The following is a 20,648-nucleotide window of genomic DNA, read 5'->3' on the forward strand; positions in this document are numbered from 1 at the left end:
AAACCTTTGTTTCTTTTCAAAACAAGAAAAATCAATGGAATCTCTCAAGGCAAAATTGACACATGCCCAACATTTTCTTTCATATCAAACAAAAAGTTAGGTTTATGGGTTCTCTCCCTTAAAGTGTTCAACCTCCACTTTTCTAAGCAATGTGGGACTTAACCACTCACACTTGCCACAACAATCTCCCCCTCAAGTGTGAGTCCATCCACTCTAAGATATGCTCCCCCTCAAGCAGAAGCTTTCTTTTCATCTTACACTTGTACCGCCTTGCTCCGAATTTTATTTGGAGTTTGTTCAAATTTCTTATGTATTATGTTGAAGGACACAAAACTAAACCAGATAACAAGGACACAAAGCTAAACCAGGTAACAGTTGATTGGTAAAAATGGTCTAAAAATTTATCACTTGAGAATCAGTACATTAAAGAAATTATTACAGCTAGAAAATTAAAGGAAGCATATGTGTTCAATACAGATTTGAACACGCCACAAAATCAATTATTCTTCATCTGATTTCTGCTCCAGCTTTGCAGCAATTGACTTGTTGTATTCCTCCATTTCCTTCTTGTATGCATCCATTGCTTCAGATGCTTTGGCATTCCACACTTGTTTATCTTCCTCACTCATATCCTTCCACTTCAATGAAATTAGTGTAGTCAGCATGTTTGCACCAAGTCCTGGACGTTCCTCTAATATGTTCTTCCTTGCTTCTTTGCTGAAAAGAATATATGAGGATGCAGGCCTTTTAGGCTTGTTTGGATCAGAGTTTTTATCTTCCTTGCTATGTTGTTTCTTCTTCTGACGATTCAATTTTGTTTCCTTGATCATGTTTTCAGTTTTTTCCTTCTTCTTGAGTAATTGCAAGGCTTCATGTTTCTGAAGTTTCTTATGTTCTTCCTCTTCCTTCATTAGATTTGCAGCCTCCTCTTCTTTTTTCTGTTTGTAAGCTTCCATTTCTTCAGCATATTTCTCTTTGTTCTTCTTTGCCATCTAAAAGTTTCAAAATAAGTATAAGCAATCAAAATAAGTAGAGTTTAAAAATTGTGTGAAAAACAAAAAATTGTTGCATTTGTATTGTACGTACCTCTTCATAGGGCCTCTTTTGTTCTTCAGTCATGTTTTTCCACTCTTCAGAAGTGATCTTGGAAACCTGAAAAGACACAAGACATATTAAGTAAATTTTATTATTATTATTATTATTATTATTGGTGTGAATGTGTTAATGTTGCTTGTGTGTGCGTCCGACACTAAACACACCACATCCACGCTATCTCGGACATCGGTGGACATCCGAGCTTGATCGTGGACTACACATATACATAATAATCTGAAGTGCCGATGCTACATATCAAAGAATACAATTCAATATTATCAATTACCTCCATGAGACCCTTGTTGTCTGCACGAATAGCGGCTCTCCGATCATTAGTAAACAAGAAATAAGCTGACATAGGATGCTTTGGTTTCAATGGATCCTTTTCTTTCTTGTTCTTCTTGTTCTCTTTTTCTGTCTCTTGTTTGAATTGCATATACTGTTCAAGCAATTCCATAGCAGTCTTCTGCTTCTGCTCTTCTTCCAAGAGTTTCATTGCCTCAATCTCGCGCTTCTCCTTTGTAATTACTTGCAAATAAGCTTCTTTTTCAGCATGGTATTTCTCCTCATAAGGCTTCTTCTCTTCTGCACTAACTGTCTTCCATTTAGCACCAAGCATGTTTGAAATGTCCTTAAATTCTGCCTCTGGATTCTCCTTCTTAACCTGGCATCAAATAATCCATAAATCCAAATTGCAAAATTGAAAATAAAAATAATCAATTAATCATCATCCTATTAGATTTAAGTGCTTATAGTACCTCATGCCATTGGTCCTTGACCCATAACATGTAGGCTGGAGTAGGCCTCTTTTTCTCAGGGCATGCATTCTTCTTCTTGTCTTTCTTTTCTAGTTCCTTGTCTTTCACCATAGGCAAATTCTGTTGTGCAATCACATACACAATGTATAAATTAACATGAATAAAATGATTTTAACAAAAATAGACCCCAAAATCCCAAATGATAATTAAACACAATTTAGGGCAACCAATTTTAATATGAATAAATCAAATTCAGAACATTCAGCAATCTCGCCACGCTTTCACATGGCCGACGCATCACTAGTAATCAGTCTAATTTCAAATCGAATTCAGGGCAAATTAAATATTAAAACCAATTTAGGGCAACCAATTTGCAATCTGGCCAACACATCGGTAGCCATTGGAATCGAGATTAGACCGTCCAATTTTATTTTATTTTTTTTTGAATTAAATTACCTATTTGGAATCGAGATCTGGACTTTCCGATCTCAATTCAACTGTCACCGATGTGTCGACCGAATGCAATCGAAAACCAAATTCAATATATTTTCATATAGATTTAAACCAAAACATAATAATAATGATGAAATTGAACAAATTAACTAACCATGGTGGGTTTGAATTCCTTCAACTTCTGCAATTTCTTAAGCTCAACTTGAAGTTTCTCCTGTTCCTTACCACGATTTTCAATTTCTTCATCCTTTTGCTTCAAGATCTCATCTTTGGCTTTCAACAACTCTTCAGTCTTCTCCTTCTCGAGACGCAACTGCTCCATCTTTTCCTGCATCTCGAGCAGATCTTGTTCGAAAGATTGTTGCTTTGGCTGTTGTTGTTTCTTTGATGCAGCTTTTTCTTTCTTGGGTTGATCAGAAAGGGGTGAAATTGTTGACTCGTTCGCCACGATGTTGGCATCATTGGTTGAGGCTTTCTCCTTGAGAGCCTTTCTTGTTCCTCTTGATTTCTTGGTGGGGATTTCAGAAACTACGTCAGCCATTGTTAGAGCGAGAGAGGGAAACTGAACAGAGAGAGATTCAAAATTCAGAAATGAAATGAAATTTGTTTGTGTTTGAGAGAAGAGAGTGTAGTCGTTTTTTATAGGAGATTTGATTAGGGTTGCAACGTTCGGATTTTTTGAATTTAACTTTTGTTGACCGTTGGTTTTGATGAAGAGATAAATACAAATTCAAAAATGAAATTACCATATACGGGAAGATATTGAAAATGAATTACTGGATGGTTTTAAAAGGAAGTAGCCGTTAATATGAAAATTAAAAATATGATTTTTCAACATAAAAAAAAGTACAAAATAATATATATATTTTTAATTATAATTTTTCTTTATATATTTATATATATTGAATGTTCATTACATATGATACGAATTAAAAATAAGTGGACAACAAGTCGCGCCACCGTGTAAAAAAAAAGTCGCGCCACTAAATTTATTGAATGATATAACCAATTTTATTAAAAACTATATTTATATTTATAGATCTAAAAGACACAATATTATTTATTTTTTTTTGACAATAGACACAATATTATTATAAGGCTAGAGCTACGACGGACTTTCTTCAACAATATTATGAATGAAATGTTAGAAAGATCTTTTTGAGAAAAAAAAACATTATGTAAACAAATTAGTCAATGCATCTATTGCTACATCATCGTCAACCTTTACTCCGCCATAGTTTAAAAAACAAATCCAACTTAATAGACAGACTAAAATTGCAAAATTTTAAAAATAGGATCAAAATTAGGAATGAAACAAAATAGAAATACCAAAACTACATTAGACCAATTGTTGACAGATACTAAATAGAATTAATTTTTCTACAGACCTCAAACATCAAAGATCAAAATATAGTTGTCCCAATTCCCCTCGGGTGATCCCTTCACAGACAAAAAATCCTAAAAGAAAACATATTGTAATGATCATGCACTTTCAATTCTCCACATATCAAAATGAACTAAAGTTACATCTGTATGAATATCAAGAATAATCATAGTATACAGAGAGAAATATATTCTCCACATATCAAGAATAATCATAAGTTATCTTCTAGAAAGAAAGTATGATATGTGAATCCAAATGATTTTCAGAGGCACTTCAAGAATTCACAATCCCTTAAACAATGCAACATAGTCTCGTCGTCGGTGTTTTAATAAGAACATTTATTGAATCTTATTGGTTAAGCCGGTTTTTTAGGGTTGAGTTAGACCCAATTCTTCAAGATCTGTTGGGCTACCCGCTATCGGGCTAGCCACCATTTATATCCACACACCAAGCCCAAGAATGTTGGGCGTGATGAGGTGTGTTAAGAAGTCTCACATCGGATGTGAAATGGCCCCAACAAGGGTTTGTAAGTAACAGACAATGCTCACCTTACAAGCCGGTTTTGTCGATGAGTTAGGCCCAACCCTCATTTATAAGATTATTCTTTAAAATAACAAGAGAACTTTTGTCAACAAAAAAAAATAAAAACTCAATTTCCCTATCATTAATTTAAAATGTTCTTCGAGCCTCTGAAATTTCACAGGAAAATAAGTGATTGATCTTAAATAGTTATCAAGAACATTGGAAGAAGATGTCATTCATTATAACCAAGAGATAGAAGAAAGTGAAATCTATAACAATATATAAAAAGGAACCTTGAGTTTGGGATGAATTTTTCATTATTCCATAATTGCCCTTAACTTCCTCTATGACTTTTTTATTATTCCATAATTGTCATTAACTTCCTCTAACTACCTCTCTTTTTCTTTTATTTTTTTATGGTTTTTTCATCTATACTATATATATCTATACTATATAAGAGAATACATGAAATTTGGTGTGAACTTTTCATAATACCAACAATACCCTTGATTTTTTTTAGTAGCAACAAAAATGTTTTATTAACAAACTCATCATAATATAAGACACAATTTTTTTTAGCAGCAAAATTTTTTTATTAACAAACTCACCATAATATAAGACATTTTTTTTGGACATAAGTTAGACACATGCAGGCGCGGAACGCGCTTACCTAGCCCACCGGTAGAAAGATAAAAATGGGATAGAAAGAAGAAAATGAATCGAGAAATGACATCACCATACTCCATTTTAATAAGCCACAAAAAGACAATGACAAATGGTTAATGGTGCCACCAAAGCCACCGATGACAAGCACATCCACACTACTAATTTAACTTTAACATTGGTGTGGTTATGTTATTAAAACCCGATAAACCATAAAGCTCATCTACCGATAATTGTTTTTGGTTTCACCACCAGTAGTCCATTAAGCCGTATAATTTGGTTTGAGAGTTAGATATTTTCTAGGGTTAAATATATTTTTGGTCCTATAGTTTCACATAATTTTTGTTTTAGTCCCTGAAGTTTGTTTTCACACTTTTTAATCAATGAAGTTTCTTCACTCAAGGTTTTTAGTCCCTACTTTTCATTCAACTCGTGCATATCATTCAAAATTTTAAATTTTTTTTTCTGCGGTCATGTTTAGCACATTATAAGAATCTCTGTTACAAAAGTTTAATTTTTTTTAACAAGAGATGAATTAAATATGAATTTTTTAGTTTTTTGCACATAAAAATTCATAAATAATTCATCTTATGTTAAAAAAATCTAAATTTTTACCAGAGATGTTCTTATAATATTATAAAGATGAATATAAAAGATCATTAAAAAATGTGAAAATATACAATAGTTTGATTAAAAGTAGGGACTAAAAACATTGAGTGATGAAACTTCAGGGACTAAAACGAAAATTTTGCGAAACTATAGAGACCAAAAACATATTTAACCCGATTTTCTATAAGGAATTATAAACGTCATATTTTATTTTAATAATTTTTTTATTGGCTATTGAGATTGTGCAGTTATATTTCATATGAAAACAAAATAAATACTGCACAAGTTAAATAAAAAGAAAAGAAATAACAAAAGGTTGTTGCTTGGAGACTATGAAGCACCAACACCTTTATGATTAGGCGTGTTGCGGTGTCCGATACTCATATGACACTCGTGTGACATATGTTGGATAACTCATATCCGTGTCCAAAAAAAGTATTTTTTTTACTTTGACACTTCTTTGATCAGTGTCCGACACCTGTAAGACACTCATACAACAGGTATCAGACAAGTGTCCAACAAAAAATTATATTTTCTTTGTTTATACTCTCTTTAGGACATATCTAAAAGAATTAAAGATGTGTCGAAACAACCATATTGATCAGTGAGAGATTGAAGACATTACACTTTGATCACGATATTTTAAGTTTTTTGGATAGTAGATGGGTAAATAAAGGTAAAATATCATCATATCCGGTTTTAAAACATTTTTTTAAGAAATAACTTGTTCAACTTAGATTTAAATTTATATATTTTGATTCTCAATTTATATATTTTATTTTATGAATATGTAACGGTGTCGGTGTCATATTTTTTACATTAGCGGTGTCACAGTGTCCGTATCAGAGTCTGTGCTTCTTAGGTTGGAGCTTTATATTTGTGCATAACAATAACAACATTAATTAAATATTAAATTAATTAAATATATTTACATTTAAATTTAAATTTACAGCAACATAATTAATTAATTAATATATTTCATATGAAAACAAAATAAATATTAGCACTAGTTAATAAAAAAAAGAAATAACATAAGGTTGTTGGTTGGAGCATTATATTTGTGCAGGCATTTTTTTTTTATAAATTAAACAACATAACATAATTAAACATATTTACATTTAACAACAAATGTAATTAAACAATTTTTTTAGCACACATTATACTTTTCCAACACCTTAATGCCCCCAACTTAGGTCACAACTAACGTTACCAAGCTCGGCAATGACTTTAATTTTCCATTTAATTATAAAGAATATAATTTCCTATGAATTATTCGATGTGAGACCTTTTAGTATTGTTATTTTACTCCTTTTAGAAACAAATATATTTATATCTCTTCACCATTTCACATTCTCGTTGAAGCTATACGACCTCACCATATTGTACCCTCAAAGTTTAAGGATTCAATAGCACTGCTACTTAATACGAAACTTAAACTATGAGACTTTTTTACCTATTGAACTAATTTTTTGGGTTAATGGTGTCATCCAAATATGAACTCTCTTTACATTAGACCAATTGTTGACATATACTAAATTGAATTAATTTTTCTATAGATATCAAAGATCAAAATATAATTGTCCCAATTACCCTCAGATGACCCCTTCACAGATAAAAAACAATCTTAAAAGAAAACAGATTGTAATGATCATGCACTTTCAACTCTCGACATATCAAAATGAATTGTAAAGCTATAAATTTAAACCTTTCTGCAATATTACATCTTACATCTGTATGAATATCAAGAATAGTCATAGTATACAGAGAGAAATAATTCAGTGAATGAATTCACACACATGCACAACTAGCATGAGGGAAGCACCAATGTTATCCATTAACAACCATCTCCATTATTATATCATTCCAAGAGTCTATTGGCCCAGGTAAGCACCAATGCAAACAATCAGTCTGAACTTTAGCAGTGTTGTCCTTTGCAAAGGGTTGAAACTGCCTGTATGGACCCGGATGCCCATCTGGTCTCAAAAGCGAAAGTGGCACAAAATCAGCAAGCTTGAGATTCACTCCTTTTTTCGAAGCTTTGGAAGCTGCCTTTTTAAACTCCTCTAACTCAATTTCACGAAGAATCCTGAGTAAATCCTTTATTTCCACCTCACCTTCTTTAATCGGCGCAGTTCTGTTGCATGTTCCCCCGCTAAACCACTCCCCATTTTCAAAATGGTCAGGTGTGGACGTCCTGAACAAAATTAAACCCTTGTGATTGGAAGACACTATGAAGTTCAAGACATTTTTCAAGGTTTTGCGGTAGGCAAAGTCAAATCCTAGTTCTGTCAAGTTCTTGTTTTCAGAACAGCCGTGACAGCCCAATATAGTGTCAGCCTCATGGTAGATTGCAGATTTAACAAACCATTTGCCAGTAGAAATAATAATGTAATCAAAGCTCAGGTACTGATCCGTCCATTTACGATCCAGTTTGTCTAGATATAGCTCAACTTCAGAACTTGAAACGCCGTTTATGTCTTCAAAAATAGCAGCTTCCACAAGGAATGGTGACCAAATAACTGACATACTGAAGTTGTACGAAGGAAAGTGCCAGCTTTTGGACTTGTATCCTTCATCGTGATAAACTAAGACAGCTTTTTCTACCTGAAGGTCAAAAATAGTTCAAATACAGTCCTACCATGGAATAGAAAAAAATTATAGAAAAAGTCAAGTTGACTTGATTGGTGGTGCACATATGGCATGATCAGCCTAACTATATGAAAGTTTGTTAGTATATAATTATTTCAAAGCCAACCATGCTTCAATGCAGTCCAAACAAGTGGTCACAACTATATGAAAGTTTGTTAGTATATAATTGTGTACGTATAGAATAAACGGGAGGGAGAGAGGGATCGGTTAGAAAACTAAATCTCATGTCACGATTTAAAATGAACGCATAACTGTGAAGGCAGGTAGAAACTAGCAACTATATGTGTATGGATTTCTAGAAACTAGCAACTAACTGGCCCCGGCTTGTTCCTGCCATTAGCCTTCATACTAATTACGTTATCTCTTCTTAATCGAGTTGAAAACTTCTCAAGTTTTGGTATTCTAACTTTTTCAATTTTTGGCGTTATCCACAAGCATTTAATGCAAGCTTTTCACTATAAATTCAATAATCATTTCAATCAAAGTTCAAAATGATATCTACCAATTGACCATCAAATCTTGAAAATTAAAATGTTTCTATCCTTAATTACTATGAAGCTGACAAACGAAACCTCAAAATCCCGGAGTTTGTGTCCAAATCGTCAGTGCCTTACATATATAAACCGACACTTGATTCCAATGCACTAGATCCTGGTGCCTTATATATTGATCTAGATTCTGATGCAACTAGATCAAACAAAGTTAATGAATAAAAACAATGATATGACTTAATCCTCCACTTTTTTCATTATAGGTTAACTAAGTACCAAAGTTTTAGGCCTATTCTAACATCATCATTTATATGCCAACAAACAAGTGCAACTAAGCAACAACTTTCTCAAACAAAACAACATATTCTTGACCTATTCTCCGGACTCAACAAACTACCGCAAAAAACAAGATCCGTAAAAAAAACAGTTTCTGATCCTCATAGAAACATTCAATAAATATCAGACAAAAATAGAAAAACAACATTTGTACCTAGTGATTGTTTGTTTTGTCCATTCTATTTTGTACAAGTTTTCATAACAGGAGCAACACCGTGACACAACTATTGATAACAATGAACACTATAGTTCAACTTGGCAATGAAAAAGACAAACCTTAGAAAGTGAGCAGAGCAAAGATTGAACATGATTTCGAGAAATTGAATCACCAATAAGTGCCCAAACTTTACCACGCATCATATTGAGAAACCTTAAAGGATCAAATATAGGTAACTCACAATCTCTAGGAGCCCATTTCCAATACAAAAATTCTCTATCTGGTCTTCCATTTTTCAAACAATTTTGATGAGATTCAATAAGGTCACAAGTTTCATTTGTATAAATTGGACCCAATGGATTTGGTACCCAATCACCATTAAAATAATCACATTTCCCTGCATTATTCAAAAACAAAAAATAAAAATTCAAACTTTAATTCATAATTCATAAAAAAAAAAGACGACATTAATGACACCGATAATAATTTGAGCAAAATGACATAATTCAATGTAATTAATTATATTACATGTGTTGGTGTCCTACATCTACGCATGTCAGACACCAGACACGCCTAATCTGAAGAGTGTTCATGATAAAAAAAAACACTGTTTATGATTTCAGATCTAAATAATGTTACTGACCCATGTCGGTGGGAGATGCTTCATCTTCTTCATTTTGAAGAGGGTCTAGTGGAAGCTCTGAAAGAGAAGATTTTTGAGGTGGGATTTGAAGTTCTGATGAAACGGTGGTTTTGTCGGTAAGAGGGGAATCAAAGAGAGTTGGTAGAGAGTGGAAAAAGAGAAGACGAAAAGCTATGAGTGAGAAGAAAAGAGTGAGGAGTAACTTGATTAGGTAATTTTTGTGATTGAAAGAAGAATCGATCCTCATTTTCTTTGTTCTGAGTAAGTACTGTGACTCTGTTTGGACAAACAGGGCAAAAAACCAAATTGTTGGTGCTTGTGCTTACTTACACTCAGCAAAGGATAGATAATTTTGGGTAAGGAAAAGTTTAAGACTTGCCACCAAATAGATCAGATCCAAGTCACAGGCATTGTCAACCTACTCCATTACTTTGATTATTAATCAATTATACCATTATCATTAATCAATTACTCCATTATCAACAATGACATTTCAATCTTTAATCATTTGGCTGATGCATATGACATTTGTAAAAGTGGTCAACCTAACATTTATTTAGGAGAAGTCAATTTTTCAATTCATGTAAATTATTTTGAGGAATTAGTATATGTAAATATACTTTTTTTTTTTTTTCCTTTTAGTTTATGTAAATTAATTTTGCATTGACACTCTAAAATTATCATAAAAAGTAGAACAATTAATAAGGGTAATTTTGAAAAAATAGCATTAAGTAAAGTTCGGCCTTAGGATCGACTAATTCAAGGGGACCAATCCCGTCACGCACTTGCGGAGACCCGATTTAAAGTCGGAGTTTTATTTTTCTTTGTATAGACTTGACCCATCAAAATTGACACCAGTAAGAATCGAACCTGAGACCTTGAGAGGAACATACTCTGAGAATTCAAGACAACATCACTAGATCTACCTAGGTTTTAGTGACTTTTACTTATATTTAAATTCAATTTTTTTTTAACTTTTGTTATAAATAAGAAGTACTATTATGGATTAATGTTAAATCTTGTCATTACATTGAATAAGTGAAAGATTGTTAGATTATTTTAATAATTTATTGTGTGATTCATGTAATTACAAAATTAGCTTTAAATACAAGATGGTCTAATGTTTTGTATAGTGAATGAGGGTATGCTGGTTATTTGTATAACGGTAATTAAAGTCAACGGGGATTTATAAAAAAGAAGTTAATAAGGGTCTTATTTTATATCAAAAAAATAAGTCTTATTTTAAAATTTGAAATAAATAATATCCCTTTCTTCTCTCTTTTGAACTGTGATTACAAAACTAATTGGGATCCAATTAGTAACAACCTGCCATTCAAAAAAAAAAATAGTAACAACCTAAGTGTTGCCAATAAAAGGAAATGGAGTGGACATTACAAGATAGAAAAATTTAGAAATGATTATGGTTTCATTTGTTTGGCATTTTTTTAAAATTTAAAAGTCATTTTGTAAAAAAATTTATTTTAATGGCTTTATTAGATTTTTTTTTTTTAAATTAAAGAATCTAAGTGTAGGAGCTTCACATTAAGAAAAAAAAAAGATTTTTATGATGGTAAGCAAACTGAAAATAGCTTTTGATTTTTTTTAAAAAAAACCTCTAAAAAAGAATTTCCAGATTTTTTCAAAACAACATCATTTGCTTAAAAGTTTAAACAAACGCACCCTTGAAAGGATTGATCATATATGGAAGATATCTTTCTTGATAAAATCTATGTAGATGAGTTGGTAAAGATGACACATCCAAAAAATGGATTTTAATCTACACGACCTTTCAGACAATGAAAGCTTAATAGGAAAAAGACATTCTTAGTTGTAGTAGTAGTTGTAAGACTATCATCCTATGAAACTGATTGGTTTATTTAGTAATTATGAACAAACAACTTATTATTAATTTTTATTGTTACAGTAAGGAACTTCTAAAGGCTATTGATGTGTGACTGAGTGTAGCAGTTAGGCAGGACTTAACCATAGGATATGCTACTGCATCCACATCAAAGATGGCAAGAATAGGGAAATTTGATGGTGGGACTTGTTAGTCCAAATTTCTATATTGAACAAAACAAAAAGACCTCACTACAATTATTCAACTCAAATTCAAGATAAGAAAAGAACTTGTAACTCAGCTCATGATACCAGAAAAATCAAATTATACACACACATTCATGTTTGTAAGACAAAAGAATCAATTCACAGGAAAATAAGCCAATAATATGTCAAATCATGACTATACCTAACTGACAAAGCTGCATTACAAAAAAAAAAGAAGAGCTAACACAATCAACAATTGCTGCCATACTTTGATGGGATTTCCGTGAGATCAACAATCTTCAAGCTGAGCTTCCTAATGGCCTCCATGTTTTTGCATTCGATCTCTAACTTCTCAATCTTCTCGTTTAGAGTTAATTCGTGTTCCTCTTTACCCCGCAGCTCCTCCAACAAAAGCCTATTATCATTCTGTAACTTCTCCTTTTCACTATTCACCTCACTGACATGTTCTTTTACATCCTGAAGCTCACGAGAGATGTTTGCAATGGATTTCTCAATGTCATAATTATTGCAGTCATCAGAAAATTTCTTGCTCACAGTATCTATCCCAATTTTCACACTGTCGACACACACTTCAGTAGCATTCCTATCTTCAAGTTCTCTCTGAAATTGCCGAAGCTCTTCTTCCGCCTTTCTTCCCTTTGCCTGTAGCTTCTCAATCTCCTCCTTCAGAGTTAATTCCTCTTCCTTTTTACCCTGTAGTTCCTCCCATAAAAGCATTTTATCTTTCTGTAACTTCCCCTTTTCCCTATTCATCTCACTGACATATTCTTTTACATCCTGAAGCTCGCGAGAGATGTTTGCGATGGAGTTCTCATAATTATTGCAGTCATTGGAACATTTCTTGCTCAAAGTATCTATCCCAATATTCACACTGTTGACACACACTTTAATATCTGTGATTGTTTCATGAAAAGCTTTATTGTTAGCAGTGATTTTTGCTACCAGAGTAGCATTCCTATCTTCAAGTTCTCTCTGAACTTGCTGAAGCTCTTCTTTCGCCTTTCTAAAGCTCTCTTCCTTTTCACTTAGCAATTGTTCAGTGACCCGGAGCTTTTGGTTTGACAGGCGAAGATTTTCCTCATGATTCCTGACATTCTCAAGCAAAGTTCTGATCTCATCCCTTTTCTCTCCCAGGTCTCTTTTCAGGTCTTCAACTTGATGTTCCAAATCAGTTACAATCTGATCTTTTGACGCAATGCTTTCACGAAGCTCTTCTTCCTTTTCTTCAATCTTTCTGTTTGCAACTTCAAGGTTGACCTTGCATTCATTAAACTTACTGTCAACTTGTTTATATTCTTTATTCAACTTCTGATGTGCATCTTCCTGTTCTTTCAATGTTCTCTGAAGATCCATTACTTGATTGGCTAATTCATTATTTTCATCGTGAAAAAATTTGAGGGTTTGTGCATGTTCTTTTATGAGTTTTTCACGTTCTTCTCCGAGTTTTTCACAGTTGAGCTCCAATTCTTCTTTTGTTGTCTTCAAGGAAAGCAAGTCCTTTTCCAGATTTTCAACTTTGGCTTTGTCTCCTGAAGCATCTTTCTCTGCCGTATTAAGCTTCCGTTGGATTGCAGAGCAATCTTTTGTTCTCGCTGTTAATTCTTTCTTCAACTTACCTAATTCGTCTTCTTGATCCAAATTCTTCTGTGCCAGTTCACGGATCGTATTCTGGTAAGCACTTATTTGATTTTCGTAACCACTTGCCGTTTCCTCTAAAGTTTTCAACTCACGTTCTTTGGCTCTTAATTGTTCTTCAACTTCTCTCTTCTGATTGTTTATGAAATCCAACGGTGCCTGTATTTTATTATGACATTCGCTTTCGAAGATGGCGTGCATTTGCCTTTTCTCATCGCTATGTAAGCTCTTTATGGTGCCCACTTCCACTTGCAGTCTATCTTCACAAATTTTAACAAATTCAGCAAGCGGTTCCGTCTTCAAAATTTCTTCCGGAGTGCCATCCATATCAAGTTCGCCATCTTTAATAAGTTTCAATATCGCTTTTACTTTGGCTTCAATTTCTGCAAGAAAAGTAGAAAAAGTCCAAATCATCTGTTTAAAAACCATAAATCCTAGCATATCTTGCTTCAATCACAATCTTCCATCATAAAGATTATACCTGTTTTGATATAACTGTCAATTTTCGCCATCTTCTCCAATTTCTTAGCTACTACAAAGTCAAAGATAATTTGTTCACAATGTATCTTCCAAAAATAAGTGAAGAGCTGAAAATTTTAAACACAATTACTACTAATTTCTACCTGTTTACTGTAATTTTCAAGAAATTTCTTAATATGCCTCTTTAACTTAACATCAGAAATTTTGCTACTTTTGCACAATTAATTTTTGAAGAATAAGTGAAGAGCTGAAAATTTGAAACACAATTATTACTAATTTCTACATGTTTACTGTAATTTTGAAAAATCTAGTTTATACCTAATTTGTTTTCAAGAAATTTCTGAATATGTCTCTTTAACTTAACATAAAAAAGTTTTGCTAATTTTAAACACAATTACTACTAATTTTGAAGAATCTAGTTTATTCCTAATCTGTTTTCGAAATTTCTTAATATGACTCTTTAACTTAATAACACAAATTTTGCTACTTTTGAACAGTTAATTTTTCAAGAATCGTCAAAGATCTTAATCTTTTACAAGATTAATTGCACAATAAATTAACTTCAAATCAAAACAATGAACAACTATGGAGAATTAAATTGAAGCTTACGTGAGTGATTTGAGTTTGGAAGCAGATTAAGATGATCTGAACGAATCCAAATAGCTTCTTCAAAGCTTCAACTGTAATAAATAAGAGTATAGAAAATTGAATTCAATTTGAAACGAAACAGAAAGAAGAAGGAAATGAAAAATCGGAATTCAGTGTTAGTTACCTGTGAGAGTTGAAAAGAAGATGATTTAAGATTGAAGAAGATGAACGAAACTTGAAGAAGATTGAATTCAACTTGAAAAGAAGATGATTGAAGAGTGAAGAAGAGAATCAAGAACTGAATTCCACTTGAAATGAAATGCCAGAAGAAGGAAACTGAAATATATATATAATGTGAAAAAAGGGGAATTAACGGTTCCCGCCAAAATCATGGCGAAGTTTGTTTTAACTTTTTTTTTTTTCTTTCTAAAAAAACATTTATAGTTATTACTTATTATTTATTAAAAAAAATCTTAATAATTTCTTTTAAAAAAAAAACTTAAAAAATGAGCTCATTAAAAAACATTACTAGTGTCAAACGCCCTGACCGAGGTTCGAACCCCAGTCCTCCACTTTGTGTGTGCGAGTTTTCAATGGCTTGTCATTTCGTCTATCTACAAAAAAGAAAAACATTTTAGAGTCCGTCTTTATAGATTAAAAAAAAATTGATTAATCCAAATTTATAAAAGTTATTTATGTTGGGCGTAGGAAAGGTCTTATCACTTATATGTTGTTCACCCTCAAAGTTGAGACTTTTCATGTATGTTCGGCATCGTGGGAGAGTAGGGGTGCTCGCGGTTTGGTTTAGATCGGTTTTGAGGCAAAAACTAATCCGATCCAAAAATAAATTCATTTGCGGTTTGGTTCGGTTTTGGATGACAAATAAAAAAAATCCGATCCAATATTATGTGGTTTAATTTGGATCGGTTTTTGGATATCCAAATTATAAATTGCAATTTTTTTTAATAAATATAAATATTATAAAAAACACTACAAAATAATAGTTTGACATTTTTGACAAAATAAATATTAAGTTTGATGTAAAATATAACATATAATATATTGAAAATTAATATTTTGGAATGACAATTACCAATTATATTTGAAACATATAAAAAGTAAAAAAAAAAAATAGATTAAATTAAACTAACATATAGTATTATCAAAATTTAAAATAGATTAAATTAAACTAATATATAGTATTAACAAAATTTAAAATGAAAAAAAAAGGTTAATGCAATATATATATATATATATTTATACTAATAAAAAAATAAATAAATATTAAAATATATGTATGCGGTTTGGTTCGGTTTGGATCGATTTTAAGAAATCAATCCGAAATTCGATCCGATCCAGCGGTTTTCACAAAAGAACATCCAAACACATCATAAAAACTTCGGTTTTTTGCGGTTTTCGTTTTTTTTATCGGTTTTCGGTTTTTATTTGGATTGGTTTGGATTTGAGCACCCCTATGAGAGAGTAGTCCTAGGTATTTTGGTCAAACTCTAAATGACTAGGACTAGGATAGATATATAATTATGCATGATCTCGTATTTTTGCAAGGACATAATTCAAAATTCAAATCAAACGAGTGCTATTTTCTATTGAATTTTTGGATTTTATAACTTTTACTTCAAAGTAGATTCAAACCGAACCACACAACAATATATGTAGATGCTTTCCGCTACCAATTTTGTACAAGTGTTTGATTCCAATATTCTACATGGATCCGATTGGTTTCTTCCTTCTTCCGACATCTCTGATATTCAGTTATCCATTTGTGCTCATTGTTCAAAATCCCTCGACGACCATCTATAACAGGAATTAAGTAGTATAGTTTAATATTCCATTGTGTGCGTTGTGATGCGTATGGTGAGAATGCTTGGCATCTTTTTGTTACTTGCCCAATTGCTATAGAAACTTGGAAATCTCTTGGGTTTTGGAATATTAGAGAAACTTTGTGCTTGGCCTCCCAACTCACAGTCAAAGAAGGCGAAGCTTTTGGTTTACTCCAAGCAATCAAATGGGTAGGTGAATTGGGGCTGAACAATGTTATTTTTAATTTGGATGCTAAGAGCATTGTCAATAGTTTCAACAAGACAACACATGATCTATCTTATTAATGATATAAGTTAAGTTTGTTATTGTAAAAAAAAAAAAGAAGTTTATTTTACATTTTAAATAATAGTCCCAAAGCCTTTAAATACAATGACACCCACTACCAATTTTAAACTATTAAACTATACTACTTAATTCCTAACACCATCATTGTTGTAGCCTATAGGAATTGTTTATTGTGATACCTGCTCAAAAGCACTTTCTCTAAACACAGTTACTCCTTGTCAAAAGAGAAAAGAAAAAGGAAAGTAATAATTAGTACCTTGCTGACCATGCTATATAAATGCATGATTATATGTATAAGTATAAGCTATTTAACACCGCCGCTTCAAGGTGTGTCTGATATCTGAAACGTGTCCGCGTTTGACTCTGACACAATAAGATATGTGGTTACATTCAATCAATTTTATTTTCTCTTCAATCACTAATAAGTTATAAGCAATGAATGAATTTATATATGTATGTATGTATCTATTCTATTTCTATGATATCAGGTGTTCATATAGATTGCAGATTTAGAGCAAGCTCAACAAGCAGATAAACTTCTCAGTGAATAAAACAAGAGACAGAGGGAGCATACATCTTAATCTTAATAATATACAAACTCAAACCAATTCTAGTGAAATTTTGATGATTAGTCCACTTCTAACCACATTGTTGCTGATCATCATTAAAAAAAATATTATTTCTTTACCATATATTTACCTTGAGTTGGAAGAAAATTCAAACTTTTGAATTTTCCCCCTTCTTTTAGCTGAAGATGCAAACTTGGGCCTTCCACTTAACAATAAAGATCCGGCCCACCACATGGTTTTTCTCTTCTGGTATGAACTCTTTAAGTTTCGTTGCACCGTGGTCGTTAACGTTGACTTTCACCATGGTGGATATTTTGATGAAAAAGGCATATATGTTGGAGGAGATTAACTTGAATAAATGGCTTATGTATTACCTAAAAAACTTATGGAATTTTGGTCATGAATATAAAGAAAACAAAAGGCAGAGAGTCAAAAACTACACCGAAAAGAATTAATAGCATTCAAGGAAATCTATTTCATGAATTTGGATCCCCTCGGCATCGTCCAACAATTCATTTTTATCATCATGATCCAATTGGACATTACAAGATAGAAAAATTTACATCAGATGATTATATCAGACAGGAAGTTGGATATTGCCTTATATGGGAGAAAACCTGTATAGACCATTTTAAGAAAGGATTGATCATATATTGGTTTATTTAGTGATTATGAACAAACAACCATTATTATTAATTTTTATTGTTTATTACTTATTACCACATTGCACAGTTACGAAATTCTAAGGGCTATTGATGCGCGACTGAGTGCAGCAGTTAGGCAGGATATGCTACTGCATCAACATCAAAGATGGCAAGAACAAGGAAAATTTGATGGTGGGACTTGTTAGTCCAAATTTCTATATTGAACAAAACAAAAAGACCTCACTACGAGTATTCAATTCGAATTATAGAGAACAGAACTTATAATTCAGCTCATGATACCGGAAAAATCAAATTATACACACACATTCAGGTTTCATGTTTGTAAGACAAAAGAATCAATTCACAGGAAAAATAAGCCAATATTATGTCAAATCATGACTATACCAAACTGACAAAGCTGCATTACAAAAAAAGAGCTACCACAAACCACAGCCGCGAGACTTTGATTTGTTTTCCTTGAGATTATCAATCTGCAAACTGAGCTTCCTAATGGCCTCCATCTGTTCCTGTCTCATGCCTTCCTCTTTCTCTTTTAACAACTTCCTCAGGTCTTCAACTTGGTGTTCCAAATCAGCCACCATCCTGTTTTTTAACCAAATGCGTTCTTGAAAATCTTCATCCAACTTCTTATATGCATCTTCTCTATCTTCCAATGTTCTTTGAAGATCTATGTTTTTGCATTCGATCTCCAACTTCTCCTGTGCTAGTTTACTGATCTCATTCATCTTCTCCGATTCCTCCTTTCTTGCCTTTGCCTCAAGCTTCTCGACCTTCTCCCTCAGAGTTAATTCCTCTTCCTTTTTTCCCTGCAGTTCCTCCAACAAAAGCTTTTTATCTTTCTGTAACTCCCCCTTTTCCCTATTCATCTCACTGACATATTCTTTTACATCCTGAAGCTCGCGAGAGATGTTTGCGATGGAGTTCTCATAATTATTGCAGTCATTGGAACATTTGTTGCTCACAGTATCTATCCCAATATTCACACTGTCGACACACACTTTAATATCTGTGATTGTTTCATGAAAAGCTTTATTGTTAGCAATGATTTTTGCTACCAGAGTAGCATTCCTATCTTCAAGTTCTCTCTGAACTTGCTGAAGCTCTTCTTTCGCCTTTCTAAAGCTTTCTTCCTTTTCACTTAGCAATTGTTCAGTGACCCGGAGCTTTTGGTTTGACAGGCGAAGCTTTTCCTCATGATTCCTGACATTCTTAAGCGAAGTTCTGGTCTCATTCCCTTTGTCTTCCAGGTCTCTTTTAAGGTCTTCAACTTGATGTTCCAAACAATCTACCATCTGATCTTTTGATGCAATGCTTTCACGAAGCTCTTCTGCCTTTTCTTCAAGTTTGACCTTGCATTCATTAAACCTACTGTCAACTTGTTTATATTCTTCATTCAACTTCTGATGTGCATCTTCCTGTTCTTTCAATGTTCTCTGAAGATCCATTACTTGATTGGCTAATTCATTATTTTCATCGTAAAAAATTTTGAGGGTTTGTGCATGTTCTTTTATGAGTTTTTCACGTTCTTCTCCGAGTTTTTCACAGTTGAGCTCCAATTCTTCTTTTGTTTTCTGCAAGGAAAGCAAGTCCTTTTGCAGATTGTCAACTTCGGCTTTGAAGGCAATTATTTTTCCTGAAGCATCTATCCCTTCCTTATTAAGCTTACGTTGGAGTGAAGAGCAGTCTTTTGTTCTCGCTGTTAATTCTCTCTTCAACTTACCTAAGTCGTCTTCTAGCTCCAAATTCTTCCGTGCCAGTTCACTGATAGTGATCTCATTCTGGTTAGTACTTATTTGATTTTCGTAATCAATTTCCTTTTGCTTTAAAGTGTTCAACTCACGTTCTTTGGCTCTTGAATGTTCTTCAACTTCTCTCTTCTGTCTGTTTACAGAATCCAGCGGTGCCTGTAATTTATTATGACATTGGCTTTCGAACAAGGCGTGCATTTGCTTTTTATCTTCATTTTCCAGTTCCAGTTTCTCTATCTCCATGGCAAATCTTAGTAATTTATCTCTGTCAGAGTTTTGGTGTTGTAGAGACTCCACTTCCTTCTGCAATTCATTCAGCTCATTTATAATGTTTTCGATATTTTTAACCAATTCAGCAAGGGGTTCCCTCTTCAAAATTTCTTCCGGTGTGCCATCCATATCAAGTTCGCCATCTTTAATAAGTTTCAATATCGCTTTTACTTTGTCTTCAATTTCTGTAAGAAAAGTAGAAAAAGTCCAAATCATCTGTTTGAAAACCATAAATCATAGCATATCTTGCTTGCATCACAATCTTCCATCATAAAGATTATACCTGTTTTAAGATAACTGTCAATTTCCGCCATCTTCTCCAATGTCTTAGCTACTACAAAGTCAAAGATAATTTGTTCACAATGTATCTTCCAAAAATAGGTGAAGAGCTGAAAATTTTAAACATGTTTACTGTAATTTTGAAGAATCTAGTTTATACCTAATCCGTCTTCAAGAAATTTCTTAATATGACTCTTTAACTTAATAACACAAATTTTGCTACTTTTGAACAGTTAATTTTTCAAGAATCGTCAAATATCTTCATCTTTTACAAGATTAATTGCACAATAAATTAACTTCAAATTAAAACCATGAACAACTATGGAGAATTAAATTGAAGCTTACGTGAGTGATTTGAGTTTGGAAGCAGATTAAGATGATCTGAACGAATCCAAAATCTGACACCAAATAGCTTCTTCAAGGCTTCAACTATAATAAGAGTATCAAAATTGAATTGAAT

The 20,648-nt window shown here is 32.7% G+C and overlaps 4 protein-coding genes and 1 long non-coding RNA gene across 5 annotated transcripts; all 5 read right to left on the minus strand.

The window, feature by feature from the left end:
- Positions 1-379: 379 nt before the first annotated feature.
- Positions 380-2,921, minus strand: LOC123915857 (high mobility group B protein 6). Its single transcript, XM_045967125.1, has 5 exons — positions 2,461-2,921; positions 1,854-1,973; positions 1,382-1,759; positions 1,087-1,152; positions 380-992 (listed from the first exon to the last, which is right to left on the minus strand). The coding sequence occupies exons 1-5, from the start codon at positions 2,845-2,847 to the stop codon at positions 501-503; spliced, it is 1,443 nt and encodes a 480-aa protein (XP_045823081.1). The 5' UTR covers positions 2,848-2,921; the 3' UTR covers positions 380-500.
- A 4,236-nt stretch (positions 2,922-7,157) lies between these two features.
- Positions 7,158-10,242, minus strand: LOC123915858 (protein trichome birefringence-like 23). Its single transcript, XM_045967127.1, has 3 exons — positions 9,761-10,242; positions 9,237-9,514; positions 7,158-8,088 (listed from the first exon to the last, which is right to left on the minus strand). Exons 1-3 carry the CDS (start codon positions 10,005-10,007, stop codon positions 7,312-7,314), a joined length of 1,302 nt encoding a protein of 433 aa, XP_045823083.1. The 5' UTR covers positions 10,008-10,242; the 3' UTR covers positions 7,158-7,311.
- Positions 10,243-12,055: 1,813 nt separating this feature from the next.
- On the minus strand, positions 12,056-14,051 carry LOC123914513 (COP1-interactive protein 1-like). Its single transcript, XM_045965716.1, has 2 exons — positions 13,944-14,051; positions 12,056-13,845 (listed from the first exon to the last, which is right to left on the minus strand). Exons 1-2 carry the CDS (start codon positions 13,972-13,974, stop codon positions 12,056-12,058), a joined length of 1,821 nt encoding a protein of 606 aa, XP_045821672.1. The 5' UTR covers positions 13,975-14,051.
- A 4,256-nt stretch (positions 14,052-18,307) lies between these two features.
- Positions 18,308-19,882, minus strand: LOC123914514 (COP1-interactive protein 1-like). The gene is made up of 2 exons (XM_045965717.1): positions 18,610-19,882; positions 18,308-18,471 (listed from the first exon to the last, which is right to left on the minus strand). The coding sequence occupies exons 1-2, from the start codon at positions 19,880-19,882 to the stop codon at positions 18,308-18,310; spliced, it is 1,437 nt and encodes a 478-aa protein (XP_045821673.1).
- Positions 19,883-20,005: 123 nt separating this feature from the next.
- LOC123916521 lies at positions 20,006-20,543 on the minus strand. The gene is made up of 3 exons (XR_006812195.1): positions 20,534-20,543; positions 20,193-20,243; positions 20,006-20,094 (listed from the first exon to the last, which is right to left on the minus strand). It is a non-coding gene; the product is annotated as an uncharacterized LOC123916521 (long non-coding RNA).
- Positions 20,544-20,648: the final 105 nt, after the last annotated feature.

This window comes from Trifolium pratense, linkage group LG3 (genome assembly GCF_020283565.1).
Source record: "Trifolium pratense cultivar HEN17-A07 linkage group LG3, ARS_RC_1.1, whole genome shotgun sequence".
Lineage (NCBI taxonomy): Eukaryota > Viridiplantae > Streptophyta > Magnoliopsida > Fabales > Fabaceae > Trifolium > Trifolium pratense.